At 38.0% G+C, this 18,667-nt stretch overlaps 1 protein-coding gene across 2 annotated transcripts in view; it reads left to right on the forward strand.

Annotated features, from left to right (window-relative positions):
- LOC126203349 (peregrin) overlaps window positions 1–18,667 on the forward strand; it is a 266,717-nt gene that overhangs the window by 178,905 nt on the left and 69,145 nt on the right. For both annotated transcript variants that reach the window (XM_049937638.1, XM_049937639.1), the window contains exon 16: window positions 13,911–14,132. In XM_049937638.1, the coding sequence (XP_049793595.1) occupies window positions 13,911–14,132 (222 nt within the window). The remainder of the gene's footprint in view (window positions 1–13,910; window positions 14,133–18,667) is intronic.

The raw sequence follows: 18,667 nt of genomic DNA on the forward strand, positions 1-18,667 counted from the left end.
TATAAAATGTAGACTGGCAATGGCAAGGAAATCGTTTCTGAAGAAGAGAAATTTGTTAACATCGAGTATAGATTTAAGTGTCAGGAAGTCGTTTCTGAAAGTATTTGTATGGAGTGTAGCCATGTATGGAAGTGAAACATGGACGATAACCAGTTTGGACAAGAAGAGAATAGAAGCTTTCGAAATGTGGTGCTACAGAAGAATGCTGAAGATAAGGTGGGTAGATCACGTAACTAATGAGGAGGTATTGAATAGGATTGGGGAGAAGAGAAGTTTGTGGCACAACTTGACTAGAAGAAGGGATCGGTTGGTAGGACATGTTTTGAGGCATCAAGGGATCACAAATTTAGCATTGGAGGGCACCATGGAGGGTAAAAATCGTAGAGGGAGACCAAGAGATCAATACACTAAGCAGATTCAGAAGGATGTAGGTTGCAGTAGGTACTGGGAGATGAAGAAACTTGCACAGGATAGAGTAGCATGGAGAGCTGCATCAAACCAGTCTCAGGACTGAAGACCACAACAACAACAACAGCTTTCAAATCTGGTTTGAGGAGCTGTTTTCATATACAGAACCACTTCTTTCTTGATCAGAAAATAGGTAATGCCTTTGATATTATCCTTGCAAAAGACATACATGTCCTGTACTATGAGAATTTGTTCTGTGGTTGGTCTTTGTAGGCTGTCTTTACTTACTTCAAATTTTTTTGTACCTCCTACTCCATCATATGCATTTTTACCATGGCAAGATGCAAAAAAGTGCCATTCAGCCTCCAACCCAAAGTCTACTTTGTGGTTGCGCAGATTTGAAAAATTCTTTTTGCTCTTATACTGACTACCACTTCCATTTGAAAAGTATATCAGCTTCTCAACCTTGGGAAATTTTCTGTTATGTAATTTATTACATAGTTTTGAAACACATATACAGCCAAAGTGTTGTGCTTAGAATGCAAATTGAAGAACTGCAAACTTCATCTTTCTCGTTTTTAAAGTAGAGAATAAATGGATGCACTGTTGCCTGTTCATTGATCCAGTGGTGCCCTTGTATTGCATCCTGAATCACAATTGTAAAATTTTCTGCAAAATCAGTTGTCACTATGCATTCAGTTTCATGAAGTTGTGCTTTTTTGTCCTTCAAAACCTTACTTTGGATTTTAGGAACATAGTGGTAACTTTTGAGTTTTTGTAAGTTATCAATTAAGTATTCCAAGTACTCTTCCTGATTGTGACCCACTGTTTGAACGTAATACTGTCTGGCATTTCTTCATAATATTCGTGAAACAATTCAATAACAGTTTCCTTACCGTGGCATTTATTACACAAACTCATCATTCAGTCACAGACCATTAAATCTAGTAACTCTTTGAAGTTAAGATCACCTGCAGTCATCAGTTTGACATTTTGATGATATAAACAAACACATATGGAGTATGTCCCTGAGGATCCATCCAAAATACACCACTCATGGCGGAGGTCACAAAATTTTGACCTCCCAGTTTTGCATTCAGGGTGAGAATTTTTGAAAGCTACATAAAGTTCATTTAAATTTAACAGCACTAGTCATTTCTGCTTTGTTACGTTAACTCCATTCATAACAACTCTTTTTGATATCTTTGCAACCTGGGCATATTCTACTGTTTTTATCATCTTCAAAAAACTGCTGGATCTTTTTAATTGTTTCTTCACTTACACCTACTCCTTTCTTCTTTCCTAAAACTGGAAGAATTCCTTGCTCTTTCACTAATTTTCCGTTTAGTTTAACCAAAAGATGAGAAATGTTGAATTCCAGAACTATTTTTTCTCTTGACCATGAGTCAGGTAGCTAACTTAACATTTTAACTTTTTCTTCTTTAGATGTCACTGAACATTTAATTTTTAATTTCTCTATTAAGCTGAAATATTCAGTGTCAGATGATGCTGGTGGTAGGTTTTCTTCTTCTTTAGAAATAATGTTGGTATCTGTATTATTAAAACATGATTCCAAGTCTTTTCTAATTTTGTCTGAAATTTGTTGTACCTTATTTTCAATAGCTGCTTTTCTTTTTCTGCTACTTAAATTTATTATTTTCGAAGCAGGAGATACATCTAACTTAGAACAAGCAAAATCCAATATGCTAACAGCTTCCTCATTAGGAATATAAATGTCATTAACAAGATTACATGATTCTGGTTCTGCATTCTCGACAAATATTTTGAGTAACAGTTTGGGCACAGGGAATTTCCAGGAATCACATTATGTTTCACTTGGGAAGCTGTTTCACTCTGACATAGCAAGGACAAATGTTCAAGTTTTATTTCCCTCAAACCTTTAGTAATAGGCATTTTATGAACTTTAAGTGGATCACAGCACTTTCTTCCAAAAATGTGGTTCTACTCCAGAATATATTTATTCTCTTGATACTCACACACGGATGTTACAGAAGAACTTACTCGAAATTTAAACAAAGTTTGTCCAACTTCATAAAAGTCATTGGCATTTTTCAAGTTTTTAGAAACTGAACCATAAACTGTTTGTGACACACGTCACTTGCTATCTGTTCATCCATGTTATTGCATTCCAGTTAATCTCTCAAAATTAATTACAAATTACACACAGAACAAAGCACATAACACATTATACACTCTCGATGAAGTATGTACATCCTCTCTAATAGAGGTTTCAGAACAGACTGACTACAACAATGCCACACCCAGCAATAATATACTTCTACACTGCCACACCAGCAATAATGTACTTCTTTATTGACAATAAACCTAAAGGTAAATGAGCATTTTTATTACCATAGAGCAAAACCGATAGCTCCTATTGTTTAATATTGCATTATTAAAAATAAATAAACTAAATGAACATTGGGTGATAGTGTTAACTAAATATATGTCACAATTAAATTTTATTACAATGGAACAATAAACCATTTAAATAGGTAACAACTATAAGATTAGTTGTAGAGTAATGTGAATTATTTCCTCCTTTTCAAAATTTTATATCTTTATTCACAGTCAGATATCAATGTTGAAATTTTTACAGTACGTTGCTATAATATAGGTGTACAAACTGTGCAAAAATCATATTTTTATATTCAGTCCCATTTGAGATAACTAACCCCAAACTTTACAAAAAATGAAAATTTTCAAATTTCAAAAATTCATAAAATATTAAGGAAACATTTGCAAGTGTTCTTGCTCTATATGATGCTAGTAGTGTATGATATCTAACTATAGGGAGAAATACTCTCATAAATCACTCCTTGTTTGTTATTTTTGGGCCTAAAAAGTGTATTTTTGAAAATTTGGATACCAAACTTTGGAGGTCATTTTGACTGGTTATTTTTGAATTCAGGGTATTTTGTGTAATAGACAATGTTGTAGAGGACGCTTTTTTAAAAGCAATAATGTCAATTGCAATGTTGTAACGCAACAGAGTGCAGAGATATTAAAATTTTCACTAATGTCTCCAGACTGAAAAATCGTCGCTCACCTACATATAAAAGTGGTTGCCATCCAGTAAAGGTGCAAGATAAATTATTTTAAAGAACTGTTTTGAACTTTTCAAATATAGGACAATCACATATAAAAAAATTAAAATATTTAAAAATGGTCAAGCAACCATCACTGGACCACTTCATATGGAGTGACCCTTTTCTTCATTACTATGACTACTTTAAAGCCACTACATATTCTTTCTCCGAAATTAAACCTCACACTGATCAATTTTATACCCAATTTGTCCTTTTCCCTAGCTGTATTTGGTTATGAGTATTCAGACAAAAGCCCATTGTGTTATTTATACGGAGTCTTGTTTTCATTATGTTCAAATATTTGAGCAACAAGAGTAATGAAATGTAGTCTAATCAAATCAGGTGATGCTAATAGAATATTAGGAAATGAAACATTAAAAGTAGTGGCATTAGATTGTCAAAATCCTGAGCGGGTTGAAGAACCCTGCCCATAATGCTCCAAATGTTCTCAATTGGGGAGAGATCCGGTAACCTTGTGGCCACGATAGGGAGACAAGCGGTAAAAACTCTCACCATGTGTGGATGGGCCTTATGTTGGTGAAATGTAAACCCAGGATGCCCTGCCATGACTGGCAACAATAGGCATAGAATATTGTCAGCATACTGCTGTGAAATGAAATAGTACCGCAAAAGGTAACTCCTGGTTGTTTGGCCATGTGGCAGGTGACAGTCAGGTCAGTATCCTACTACTGTCTGGGGCGTATCCACACGCACCTTCATTCATTATAGGAGCTTAGTTCAAAGCAGGACTTATCACTGAAAACAATTCTATTTCAGTCAGTGAGATTCCAGGCCGAATGTGCCCAACACCACTGCAAACAGGCTTGTTGGTTTCAGAGGTCAATGGTACTCAGTGCAAGGGGCACTGTGGGCTCAGCCCCCTTTCTGTGAGCCACTTATTAATGGTCTTTGTGGTCACTGAATCACTATTTGCACATCGGATTGATGATAGTGATGAATTTGGGGGTCTGAGTGCCTCTCTGATGATTGTTGTGTCTGTCGTTTCTCTAGGTCGACTACTTCACTCATTACTGCCAGTATTGTCGAAAAGTGGCATCGTTCCTATTCAAATATCAAATGATTCGCTGATTTCTCCAAGCAGCTTCTTTGAACCCAACTACACGTCCTCTCTCAAATGCTGACATTTGTATATATTGTTAATGTGCCTGTCTGTGAGGTATAGTTACTGTCCAACCGAGTACATGGAATGATTTATATGTACCTGTTTACTATTCTTGCCAGCTGTCAAGTGAAATTGCGCTGCAGTGTCACACATTTATCCACCGGCCTCCAGAGTTTACAATTTTTCATTTTCCATCAATGAATTTTTGACAAAATGACATAACCCCTTCGTGGTATATTCTCTCTCTCTCTCTCTCTCTCTCTCTCTCTCTCTCTCTCTCTCTCACTCCCCTTCCTCCTCCTCCTCCTCCTCCTCCTCTCTGTGTGTAAATCTAGGTTTATGAAGTCTTTTAATGTATTTGCTTGAGCACTGCCTTGTACAGAAATGAAAAATGGACAATAAGCAGTTCAGACAAGAATCATTCAATTTTATTTATTTGGTTGCCAAATGATGCTTCTCCACCAAGTTCTTAAACTTCTCTCCCTCCTTGAATCCATCCCAGAAACATCCTCTGTGCTCGATGCCAGAAACCATCACATCCTTGTCCCAAAGTATTAGTCTTCCTGTTGGTCATTTACCTGTGAATTTTAAATTGTACATTATTCTTGGTAGTCTGTTAGCATCCATGTGTCTCACATGTCCATAACATCCAGCCGCTATAAGATTATTTTATTTTGAAGTCTTACAACACACTGGTTTTCAGATTTCCACATTTCAGGTACTATCTCTCCTGCATCTTTTCCACCATGCTACAGGCAAAACTCGTCCCAGTCGCGTAAGTTCTACTGGTCTCTTTACTTTCCAATGTCTATGAATCACAACCATATTTCAAAATGGGTCTTTAACTCTTTGGTAGAAGTTAGTACTTGGGTGTATTCTTTGAGTGATTCCTTTGTCTGTAGAACCAGAATTGTAGACAACACAGACAAGAGATTTGAAATGATGGATTATCTGTAGCTGTTTCTTCTCAGGTCAAACATGTCCCAATAGTTGTCCATATATTTTCATGACCATTGCTTCACTTTTCTCCTGGGTGAAAATGAGACCATATATTTTAGCAGCTTCTGCCCAGGTGTTTATTTGATCTGGAAGGTCTTCTTTAGAGTCATACCACAAAAATACTATGAGCAAACAACATGGATTTCTTTTTTCATCTCTGGTTGTTTGGTGTACTTTCCCCTTGATTTCATTCATTATAGTAATGAAAAGAAGAGGATGCAGAACTCCACCTTGCCTTGAACCAAATTTCATGCCAAAGGATTCAGTCATTTGTACAGGTGATTTGGCATTACTGTGGCTGTCGTGGTACACGTTCTTGATCCCATGTATCATGTCGTCCTGTACTCCAGTTTTCTTCAGTATTTCCCACATTCTTCCTTGTCCACAGCATCAAACATTTTCTTTTGAAGTGTGGACTAAAGAAGAATTTTGAAAATTTGATGAGTTGATCGAAAATGAGTATAAAGGTGAAAATAAGTTGTGATCTCCCAGATATGTCTGATGTACAAGGCCATGGTTGTGTGTTTGTGTGTGTATGTGGGTGGGGGTAGAGATAGTGACTAGGAAAAGAACAAAAGGTTCAAAACTAGCGTGATTCCTGAGATATTACCTCTTACATGTGCACAACCCATAAACCATCTACAGATGTGTGGACATCTTTCCTCCCATCACCATAAAACCCAAAAGCCACTATTTAAGCTGTACCAGATTGTGAGTACTTACATCGGTACATGTGAGTATATATAAATTTTGTTTATTTGTCCAAATTCTTGCATACAGAGTGTGCATAGACGACAGCTTTCACCTCATACCTTCTTAAGGCTTTTTGTATCTACTTCAGTGACTTATACTTATTTAGTATTTATTGTTAAGATATTATGAGACCTAGTTCAGAAGACACAGGACAAAAGATTTGATGTGGAAGTTTAACAGTCTAGTTATAGAGAAGTTCTAGAGGTTTGATCTCTCTCTCTCTCTCTCTCTCTCTCTCTCTCTCTCTCTCTCTCTCTCTCCCTCCCTCCCTCCCTCCCTCCCTCTCTCTGCGCGTGCACACACACAACTGTGTGTGTGTGTGGGATGGGGGAGGGGGGGCGGGTGTGTTAGTAGAGATATACTTTCCATAGCTTCTTTTTAGTTCTAATACACTGTTTTTGGTTTTTCCAATTATGATCCAGTTGTTTAATTTTTTTACCCTGTTATATTGTGACTTCATTGCTTTCACAACATTTACTTAGCATTTCCATAATCTTAGTGTAGGTAACATCCTTATTAGTTTCTTCTCCATTTTATGCTTGTTTCAGAATATTCACAATTATTTCCACTATTCTGAATAAAATATTATCAGGCTTTAGTGACATCCAAGGATTGATTTCCTGCATGAATCACAATAGTGCTGGCATGACATGCTTAAGCCAATACTTTGATGCACCCACAGCCTGTTGCATCTTCCAATTGCAAAAATGTTATGAAGGTTAGAGAAAATACAAAGATTTTTTTTATCTTAAACATCCTCCTGTCTTTTCTGTCTGAGGTTATGAAATATGTTTTGAATCCAATTGAAAATTTTCTTATTATCCTTTGATCATAAAAATATGTTTTTCTGTATAGCATTCCTCTGAAAACTGAACATCTTATTTTTCTCTGTCACACATTGCTACTGCACATCTATCTATGGTGAAAAGGCATGTAACATATGCACATATGATTCCTTTACTAACTTAATGTGAGGCTTCATTTATAAATTGGGCATTGACTTTAAAACCTGAATGATTCCTCTCCATCTCTTGAAAAGAGGAGCTAGAGAGAGAGGCAAGTTTGGTAGAACAAGGCTCCAAAGTCTTAATGAAAAGTTTGAATATGTTGCATACTGTTTATTGATGTCAGTATATTTATCAACTGAAAAAAACAATTTCAACAGTCTGACACCCTCAAGTATACGTTGCAAGAGTGCAAGCAGGACTCGGGAAAGGGAGAGGGGGGTGGGGGGTGGTAGAAGGTTGATGGAAAAAGACTCGACATCCTTTAATAAATTTTTTTAATGTGTTGAATACTGTTTACGTATGTCACAATACTTATTAATTGCAATCGTAATTTCAACTATTATTCTTTTTCAAGCATACGTTAGAATATATTAGTAATACAGCTGTGCAAAGTTTACAAAGCCCATTTCATGGTGGCAGAAACACCTATTACTGATGTAAGAAAAAACATGACATCCAAAATCTTGGGTTGGATTACAAAATACAGATTCCCAGTGGCTGCATTTGTATTTCAAACTCAGCTGTCCTATAGCTGTAATTAAGCAAATAAACAAAATGTCACAAGAGACATAGTTCGGTCATCATGTTTGCTTTTCCAATGGTAAATAAGTATTTCTGCCAACATTAATTAAGAATCCACCAATTTCCTTCAGTTGTAATATTGGTAATGTATGCCACAACATTAAACCTTCAATCACAACTACAAATACAAAATGAATTTTTTTGTAAGTTAAACTTCAGAAAAATTCATGCAGCCAAACTTAGTTTTCTATTTAGTGTCCCAGTGGATAGACAATTTCTTGGTCCTGTTTTCATGAAACAAACATGGCTTTGACAGCAGCCAGTTGCACACAAAACATTTCATCAATGCCATCATCACCAAGTCTGACTTATCCAACTGCTTCCTTTAGTGGTCCAAACAAATGAAAATTGCAGAGCAGTAAGTCTGGCCTGTACAGAAGGTATTCTAGTGTGGTCCAGAACTATAAATGAATGTTTTGTGAAGTTTAGGCAGATGTGTGGGTTGGAACATTCTCATGAAGCTCGATCCCATCCCAGATTGGAAATGTGCAGCTTATCAAGAGCATTTAACATGACATCTCGTGGAAATCGAGTTTTCTGCCAGATATCAGCGTCTACCAAACACGATATTTCGACGTCATTACTTGACGTCTTCATCAGGTGTTCCCTGAGACTGGCCAGAGTGGCAGGGGAGCGCCACTCATGGACGCGGACCGAGAAGGCAACACCAGGAGGCCACGACCGCAGTTGGAGGCGGCCAGAGTGGGCGCGGACGGAATAGGGAGCACCTAGAGTGGCAGGATAGCGCGAATCGCGGGCGCGGACCGACTAGGGAACGGCAAACAAAACACCAGGCACCGGGAAGGCATAAATATGCGACCCGATCCAGCAAGCAGCCAGGGAACACCTGATGAAGCCATCAAGTAATGACGTCGAAATATCGTGTTTGGAAGACGCTGATATCTGGCAGAAAACCCGATCTCCACGAGATGTCATCAAATCGCCGGGAAAGTCTAAGAAATTACAGCATTTAACATGTTCAAAAACTAAGTAAGTGGCTGAAAATAGGTTCCACAAAAGAATACAGAAGGTTCAGCTCATCACCTAATTTGGTTAAAATCTCTGATACAATCTAAATCAACCTTAATAGTTATGTGAACTTCTGGAGAAACTTCGTACTTTGTAAGCCTCAAGTATTTGTGGCCAGTAATAATAGTGTCACAGAGCACATAGCAATCACAGTACAGGACACACACAGATAATTTTCCCTTATATTTTGCCTCCTTGTCTAGCCTTCAGAATGGGTTCTATGTTTGTTAAAAAGATCTTTAACATACCTTCAGCAGACATAAAATGAAATATTGTCAAATTTAAGACATGTCTTGATAATCTGTCATAGAAATAATTTGACTGCCTAGGGTCAAGTATTGAAAACTCGCATTTGCAATGTAACAAATAATAAAACTTCCTGGCAGATTAAAACTGTGTGCCTGACCGAGACTCGAACTCGGGACCTTTGCCTTTTGCGGGCAAGTGCTCTACCATCTGAGCTACCAAAGCACGACCCACGCTCGGTCCTCACAGCATTACTTCTGCCAGTATCTTGTCTCCTGGTGACAAATAATAGTTTTTACTGTCAGTAGCCCCATAATCTTACAGATGCAGGTAACATGTGGTTTTTGGGAAAAAGATATTACAGGAAAGAAAGGAAGAAAGAGGAACTCAGGGAGAAGGAAGACAACTGCATTTGTTAAGAGATGGAAAATGCAAGAGTATCACAGAGAACAGGCTCTTGAGTGGCATACATGAAATATAGGTAGTGAGGACAAAATAGATTGTAGACTGCTGTAGCAAAGACTCATCTTTTATGATTGAGAAAAAATTACTGTCAGCAGGTGAAATATTTCCACTTAGAACTTAGAGAAAAAAAGACTGTATGAAAATAAAGTTTGTAAAGAAATAGAACAGTAAATATAGATGTTAGCAACACCTAAATACACAAAAATGTTTTGAGTAGTAATTTTAAAAAATGGTGGTACAGTAACATGAAACAAATGGAAAAGTGGGCAGGGTTGGGGAGGCTGAAGCGAAATGACTGTGGAAACCCAGAGCCATTTAACCCTCAAGCATGTGCACCACATTTTCATTAGTTGAGCAGATGCACCGGGTATTTTGTGCTCCAGTACATAATTAGCATAACACAGTCTTAAACTTTGGGAAAGTGATATTTATTTTGTAAATACTGTTACTGACCATTTTAATTCTATACTTTTTGTGAATTTGATTGATTATTTGAACTTTTTTAGGGTAAAATTTAAATATTTCATGAAAAGTTAATACAAAGTGTTTTGATTAAGGTTTACTTACTTTATTTTTTCAGCATTGTGCATGTCCCTTACAATTTAAGCCTCATGAATGGAATCCACTGTTTAAAACAGGGCTCACTCATTACTGTTGCATGTGCAAGCAACTGTCACATGTTTCTTATAAACAAACTTTTAGCATATATCACATGTAATTGTTCTTGATACATCTATTCTCAGCCACAAATTACACACTTCTCATGTTTCTTGTTTGCTGATTTTTGGGAAGCAGGTGGACATATGTCTTTCTTTCTCAAGGGTTCTAGATAGTTAATCAAGAAAACCGAAATGTTACCAGGCAGACACATTATTTTGGATCTTTCAGACAATGGAGCTTCATCAATGCCATTGATAAATTTTCAAAAAAATTCTTCTTGCATAATGTGGGTATTTTATATTTGAGGAATACAAAATCTGTGCATTTATTTCTGATACATTCATGAGAGAGTAAAAGACACACATTGGCCATTGTCTTTTATGCGCAAGGCATTGTACACATTACATAATTGATCCACGATGTCAACTCTCCTTTTTGCATGTTGTAGTCCATTATTATTTCAGGCATATTTGTCTTATCATCAAGTTTTGGTAGTTCTCGCATCATTGAGAACAGTATCACTGATTTGTTTTTCTTTGGTACATATGATGTGAGAACTATGTCTTTTTGAAATCTAAAGATTGAATGCCCAATTTTTCATATTTCACTTGCCTGAAATTCATCAGGTATTTCTCCTCTGTCCTTCTTCAGCGTGCCAATATAAGTCAGCTGCTTCCTTAGGAAAGATGTCACCAAAGGGTAAATAGTGTATCAGTTGTCAAATGTGGCGTTTCTGTTGCAACCTTTGATGTTAGGAACAGGTGCATTCCTATGTTGCCTGGCTTGTTTGAGATCAGATATGGGCCATCCTCTTGTTTCCCGCAGTATACTTCCTAATTACTTGTAAAAAATGTTTTTGAGTCTGACATAACAAAGATCTTGACTGTGTATTTTGCAGGCTTATTGAGGATATAAAAAAATCTCTATGAAACTGCAATGTCCACAGTAAGCCTTCAGTTTTTCATAATTAGTCACAAAGGGCCTGAGGTTGTACAAATTTTCTGCAGTTGAGAACAAGCAGCTGCAAGAAAGGATGAATAGCAGCTAGTTTGTATGTTTTTCTTCTTTCAGCTTGTGTGTCCTTGTGATCAAATCACATACAGCGGAGTAGAAACAAGAATCTCTTGTAATAACTTATACATGCTTTTAGAACTTGCATTCCTGTTATATCTGAGAGCCATAGCTCGAGTATGTTACTATGATGCTCTTTCTTTATTCCAGTCGTATAGAAACATCCCAGTAAAGCAAGTATGTCAGTTCCTATATCGATTTGTGTCAGTGACTGTATTATCTATCATACTGTTGTCTATTATTTTTTGAAAAGCAGAAATTTCAGTACTCAGGTCATCTGCATTGCTTCTAGGACCAGGAAACACTTTCACTACATTCTTATTTCTAACTTTACTCTGCTTAAGTATTCCATTCCTCTTCACCTTGTAAAGTCATCTCTGCCAATAAAAAATTCCACATTGTCACTCAAATCACGGTTGTCTACTTCCATAACAGACGATATGTCTTGTTCAGAATCACTGTCATGCTCACTTTCTAGCATTACTTCCACCTCCTCGTCTGATTCCCCACTGCCACTGCTGCACAGTTCATAATCTGACATGTCCAACAACTCCAGCAGAATTTTGACTATTTCTTCGGGCACCATTTCCCTGAATAAGTAACAGAATAATTAGTTTTTTCAAAGCACTGATCTGGTATAAATATGCATGTTTTCACGTATGTACCAAATACGTATTTACTTGAGGACAAGGCACAAGGGATTCTTTCTACACCAGTAGCATTCTGCCAACAGATTCACAGAACAAAAGGCACACAGAAAGTTACAGAGTGAAACTAACTACAACAGATTATAGTTGAGACAACAACAGAGGAATAACTAGTGCGCCAGTAATCTCTGACAGAAAGCAGTGTTGCCACTAACAGAAAACTAAACATGGTGCAGTCTATATCAACAGAACGTCTGCTCAAGAGTTAAAAAGATGCAATGTCTAGCTGAGGAGGAGGTGGTGCATGACAGGAAAGCTCAAGAATCAATGATTTGTACAAGTAACTAGGAATTGTTATAAGCAAATGGGAGAAGCAAAGTTACTGTTATCATCTACAGACTTCTGAAACACAAATAATGAAAGAAAGTATTCACATTAACCGTAACACTTAGTCTAATGGATTCGCCATTTTCTCAGCCTCAAAAACTTATTATTTGTATGTTGTGCTCTTATATGATACTCTTCACATTGCCATGAACCCTTAGATTACATAAATTATTCTCAGGTTTTAGCTGCATCATTTGAATTCAAATTCTTGAGCGTTTGAAAGTTTTCATCACAATTGTCATCAGGAATTATATCTGCTGACTGACAGAAGTGATAAGGTATGGTTATGTTCATGAAGTAGCGAACTCTAGAATCTTCCAGAGGCGCTCTGTATTCCGTCGTGTGTGGGAAGGCAAGTCCAGCAGAAAGCAGCAGGTCTGCCCCACCATGGAACCACATAATGTCACAACTTGTGAGGGGCCAGTGCTTTCTGAAGCAGCACTGGCTTCTCATGCTTGTTGAAATTATGCCATCCTGCAACAGGCCAGTACCATTCTCAGCAAAGAAAGGTTGTAACTTCTGTTGGTGATCGTGATAGCTGTTGGAAACCTGAGAGTTTAAACTCAGTTGGTGTGAGTTGAAAACTTTGGTATGGATTTGTCCCCATACTTCAAATACCTTACAATCATGCCTGTTGTGTATTATTCCACCCATTAATTTTATTCTGAAATTTTCAAGCATTCTTTATACTTTTTAGTTGGCAGTGTTTAAATTTCATCGTTCATGCATTTTGTCTTGGCCTCCAGCTCTTACTTTTCTTTTTATCAGGTCATTGTTTGTGATAGCTGTTGGACCTGGATGTAGGGAGTACCTAAACCAGTCTTGATAATGGAAAGCTACAGACCAGCACCAAGCAAAACTGATTGGACTCCTAATTAGACATGTTATTCTTCTGCAAAACATTTTCAAGGACAAGATCATATGTAAGAAAATGAGGGGACACCCTAGAACATCCTATTTAAAAAATACGAGCAGAGAGATGGGATGTTGTACATATATGGACATGAAGAGGACTGCTGAAGAGAGGAAGCTATGGCTAAAGAGGCAAGGCTCAGCCTCTTGAAAGAAGAAGAAGAATAGTTTGGGTTACCTGTGTCTCCTGTGTGGCTTTATTACCTGTTCCTTTGGGACTGAATGCTGGTTGCTAAAATAGCCATAATCACTCTGATACCTTCTCCTTCCTTTGTTTCATAGATCCTGTATTTTTTTTATTTCCATCTAGTAGTGCTAAGAACAAGAAAGTGCACTCCTCCAGAATACTGGCCATTCCATTTAATAATATTTATTGTCATGTCAAACTGCCTCTGTTATGTGAAAGGTGACCTTTCTTCATACACACTTGACAGTTTTGATGCACTGGTGTGTGTAGAGAGAATAAATTATTGGACAGACATTCTATGTTTACCCACCGTGTGGTTTACAGTTTCCTTACCACAACCTGCGAGACGGGGTCGACGCAGGAGAAGGCCTGGCCGCCGCCCTAATCGTGAACGACACTCTGGATTGGAAGGAAACTTTAGGCCACAGGAAGGCGGTATTAGTGGAGGTGTGGCAGCTGGGGCTACCACTGCAACAACAGCAAAGGCTGCGAGCCAGATACAGCAGCAGGCGCAGTCTGTGGTAACAGACACACAGCCTGTCAAAGGTAAAATATGTACCTGTAGGTAATAATGCTTCTCTTATAACATATTTATTACTTTACATATCACCTCTTCCTACAGAGAGAAGTACATTTTATGGAGCAATGTGAAACTTGGTAGCCGATTTAAGGACTGTGGCCTCATTATTAGTGAGCACTGCGCCTTAGTTTTATTAAATGGTGTTAAAATAGCAATGTTAAACCTGATAGAGAACTGCTGAATCTCCCAACTAAAAGCAATAACCAGTATAGCACAAAACTTACTCTCTGAAGCATAACACTAAATTGTTATTTCTGTCAAGAAAGTTACTTACAATGCAGGATGCAAACCAAAATTGATATATGGGCTGAAGCAACCAAAAATTTATTTACTGTCATTTAATATGACTGGTAATTTCTTTATTATTTATTTAGCTGACAACTAGTATCACACCACACACCACAAAATTTTAAATATATGTAATACACAGAAAAAGGCATAATTACAAGTTAATTCAACTTCCAGTATTAACAAAGCACAGAAAGTCACAAATATATATTCAACTGCTGAATGTATTGAATTGATATCTTCGTTGCCATGAGTCACAGCTGGGCACTATTAATTCCTATTTGTACACTGAGTCAGTATATCTTCCATGATTTGTCCTTGTTCTCTTTATCACAGATCAGATCTTGTGGTGCTATCCAAAACCTGGTGGCCTGAACAAGATGACGGGCACCTTAAGCTGTTCTGGGGTAGCATTGTTGTGCCATATTTTTGTCCATTATTCTGTTGTTGTTACTACGTTGCTTATCAGAAATTTTGCATCTTGTAGATGCGTGTGACGTGAGCAAAGTCTGTTTTTATTGAGTGCAGGAATATCCTCATGTACAGGGAGATGAGAATCACCAGCTATTTTTGCGAACTCTTGCTTCAAGCGGAGTCTCGCCACAAAAATGGGGGAGCCACATGACTGACAATGGGTGACCAGAAAGCTGGAGTGTTTGTGATTATGCTTTGATGATGCACATATTCTGGTTGAATTGCATGTCAACAAGTCTGATGTATGTGCTGTTGATCTGGACTGCAGCACAGTATTCTGCCACAGGATCCATCAATCCAAGAGCAGAAGTTGTTAGTGTTGGAGCTGAAAAGCCCACTTCATACAACAAAGTATCTACTAGCTGTTATTTCTTGTCTTTGTCTTAGTTCCATTTTACAGCAAGTGCTCTTTAAAGATGAGTGTCCTACAGGAGTGACCCCTAGATAACATAGAAACGTAGAAACTGGTGACTTCTGTTTTGGCATCCTTGGCTGTAATCTCCAGTTGCAGAAGTGTTTTCGACAGTTTGTGTGACTTTGGTCCTAACAGACTCAGTAACGCCCAGGTCTTTGTAGCTCACAGTTTGTCCCCAGTCATCAGGACATCCAAATTACCTTGATGTCCTTAGACATGTCTGCTATACAGTGTGTTACAAAAAGGTACGGCCAAACTTTCAGGAAACATTCCTCACACACAAATAAAGAAAAGATGTTATGTGGACATGTGTCCGGAAACACTTAATTTCCCTGTTAGAGCTCATTTTAGTTTCGTCAGTATGTACTGTACTTCCTCGATTCACCGCCAGTTGGCCCAATTGAAGGAAGGTAATGTTGACTTCGGTGCTTGTGTTGACATGTGACTCATTGCTCTACAGTACTAGCATCAAGCACATCAGTACGTAGCATCAACAGCTTATTGTTCATCACGAACGTGGTTTTGCAGTCAGTGTAATGTTTACAAATGTGTAGTTGGCAGATGCCCATTTGATGTATGGATTAGCACGGGGCAATAGCCGTGGCGCGGTACGTTTGTATCGAGACAGATTTCCAGAATGAAGGTGTCCCGACAGGAAGACGCTCGAAGCAATTGATCGGCGTCTTAGGGAGCACGGAACATTCCAGCCTATGACTTGCGCGGAACATTCCAGCCTATGACTCCGAAGACAGGGGAAGGCCTAGAACGACGAGGACACCTGCAATGGACGAGGCAATTCTTCGTGCAGTTGACGATAACCCTAATGTCAGCGTCAGAGAAGTTGCTGCTGTACAAGGTAACGTTGACCACATCACTGTATGGAGAGTGCTACGGGAGAACCAGTTGTTTTCGTACCATGTACAGCGTGTGCTGGCACTATCAGCAGCTGATTGGCCTCCACGGGTGCACTTCTGCGAATGGTTCATCCAACATTGTGTCAATCCTCATTTCAGTGCTCCTGCACATTTCAGTCGAAGTGTTCATACGCTTCTCAACAACAGAGTCGGTGATCGATGGATTGGTAGAGACGGTCCAATTCCATGGCCTCCATGCTCTCCCGACCTCAACCCTCTTTACTTTCATTTATGGGGACATTTGAAAGCTCTTGTCTACGCAACCCCGGTACCAAATGTAGAGACTCTTCGTGCTCGTATTGTGGACGGCTGTGATACAATATGCCATTCTCCAGGGCTGCATCAGCGCATCAGGGATTCCATGCGACGGAGGGTGGATGCATGTATCCTCGCTAACGGAGGACATTTTGAACATTTCCTGTAACAAAGTGTTTGACGTCACGCTGGTACATTCTGTTGCTGTGTCTTTCCATTCCATGATTAATGTGATTTGAAGAGAAGTAATAAAATGAGCTCTAACATGGAAAGTAAGCGTTTCCGGACACATGTCCGCATAACATATTTTCTTTCTTTGTGTGTGAGGAATGTTTCCTGAAAGTTTGGCCTTGCCGTTTTGTAACGCCCTGTATACAACAAAAACAGAAGAGGGGATAGCACTGATTCTTTTGGAAAGCCATTATTAAGACCTGTTCAATGGCTCATGTGACTGCCCATTAGAACTTAGTAGTTTTCATTGCTTAATGTAGCACTGATGAAATTTCCAGTGGTATGACTAATAAAAGTTTAGAATATTACCCCTTCCCTCCACGCAGTATCATAAGTCACTTTTAGATCTATAAACAAATTTGAGGTCTTTTGTTTGTTTCAATATTCCACTTTAGTAAAAAGTTGTTATTGAGAAAACGTTGTTGGTGCAGCTGCGGTTCAGATAGAATCCTGCCTTTTCAGCTGACAGGTTTTGAAAAAATTTGTGGCTGATTCTATTACACAGTATTCTTTCCAAAAGTTTGTATACTGTGCTAAGGAAAGCAGTGGGTCCGTAGCTTTGCCATTTGTTATTTGGTTGACCTTGTTTTATGATGACTATAATTTTCCTCTTTTTCAAATCGTGTGCCATGTTACCAGTTTGGAGAATATCAATAAAGAATGCTGTTAGCCTTTCTTACACACTTCCTTACATACTTCCCACTGTGGATTATGAATTCTGAATGGATGCTATAATGTATCATTTAAATGTACAATGCCTACTTAGGCTGATGTCTAAAATTATGGAATTAATCCTAACAAATGCTAAAAATAAAAATAAAATAAAAATATGGAATGAGACACATACTTTCACTTTTATAGAATATAAAATTTGCTGTGCCTTGAACATAAATGTTCCGTATCTAAGAATAGTTATGGAGATAGTACATTGCTTTATATTATATTGTAGAGACTTATTCATTAAAGGTGTATTTGTAGATGAAGTCTTATGGCTTCTATATTACACTATTTGAGCTATTTTTGAGATCATTAGTGGAGTTGCTATTCCAAAAATCATTTCTGAGTGGTATACAAAAGTTATTTTATCATGAAAATGACAGATGTCATTGTAATACATCACAGCAGTACTTATAGCAAGAATACAATTGCAAATTTGGTCCTTCTCATTGAGCAGTTCTGAGAAGACGAGACCATTATTTCAAATGCTAAGCAACAAGGTCAAGAAAGAAGAGGTACAACATTGTGGCTATAAAAAGAGATATCAAAAAAATTTTCCTCACACCAAAAGCAGAATTACTGCAGAACTTGTTGAGAATGCACAAGAAACTTTACACACCTTTAATGAAATACACAGGTTCCAAAATTGACTCAAGAATCAATTGTAATGATTTTTATGAAATGTGTCAAACTTTCTGAGGTCAGTCATATCATAGTATCATTATCTATACTGAATACTTACCGTGTAATTCCATCAAAATTAGGTGCCCTTGCTCCTTTCATTTCTTTGAGAGCTGTGATTTCCTCACTGATGAATGGTTTAGAGTAGCCCAACTCAGATATTCACAGGCTACTTCAAGAGCCTTCAATTGCTTTTGGACCTTAAGTGAATATGATCGAATCTGAGGAGTTCTAGAGGTGGACACAATTTTACTTGCTACCTGCTTGGGAGTAACAGCCTCCTTTGTGCAGTTTTGTGGCTTGGCACATATAAGATTTCTTAGAAAAGACAGGCATTTCTGCTTGAGGTGCAGATATCTGAGGCCTCACCAGTTTCAGTCCATTGTATATGGTGAGCTGCATTGATACTCTTCTTGAGTTCGTCAGCTATTTCAGTTACTGTTGTCACAAAACTTGTGTAGAATGTCACACTATTCCAGCTGGCTAGGTGTGTATTCCTTGTGGAAGCCTCGTAGGATACATTCCT

The sequence above is a fragment of the Schistocerca nitens genome, chromosome 9 (genome assembly GCF_023898315.1).
Source record: "Schistocerca nitens isolate TAMUIC-IGC-003100 chromosome 9, iqSchNite1.1, whole genome shotgun sequence".
In the NCBI taxonomy this organism is placed as follows: domain Eukaryota; kingdom Metazoa; phylum Arthropoda; class Insecta; order Orthoptera; family Acrididae; genus Schistocerca; species Schistocerca nitens.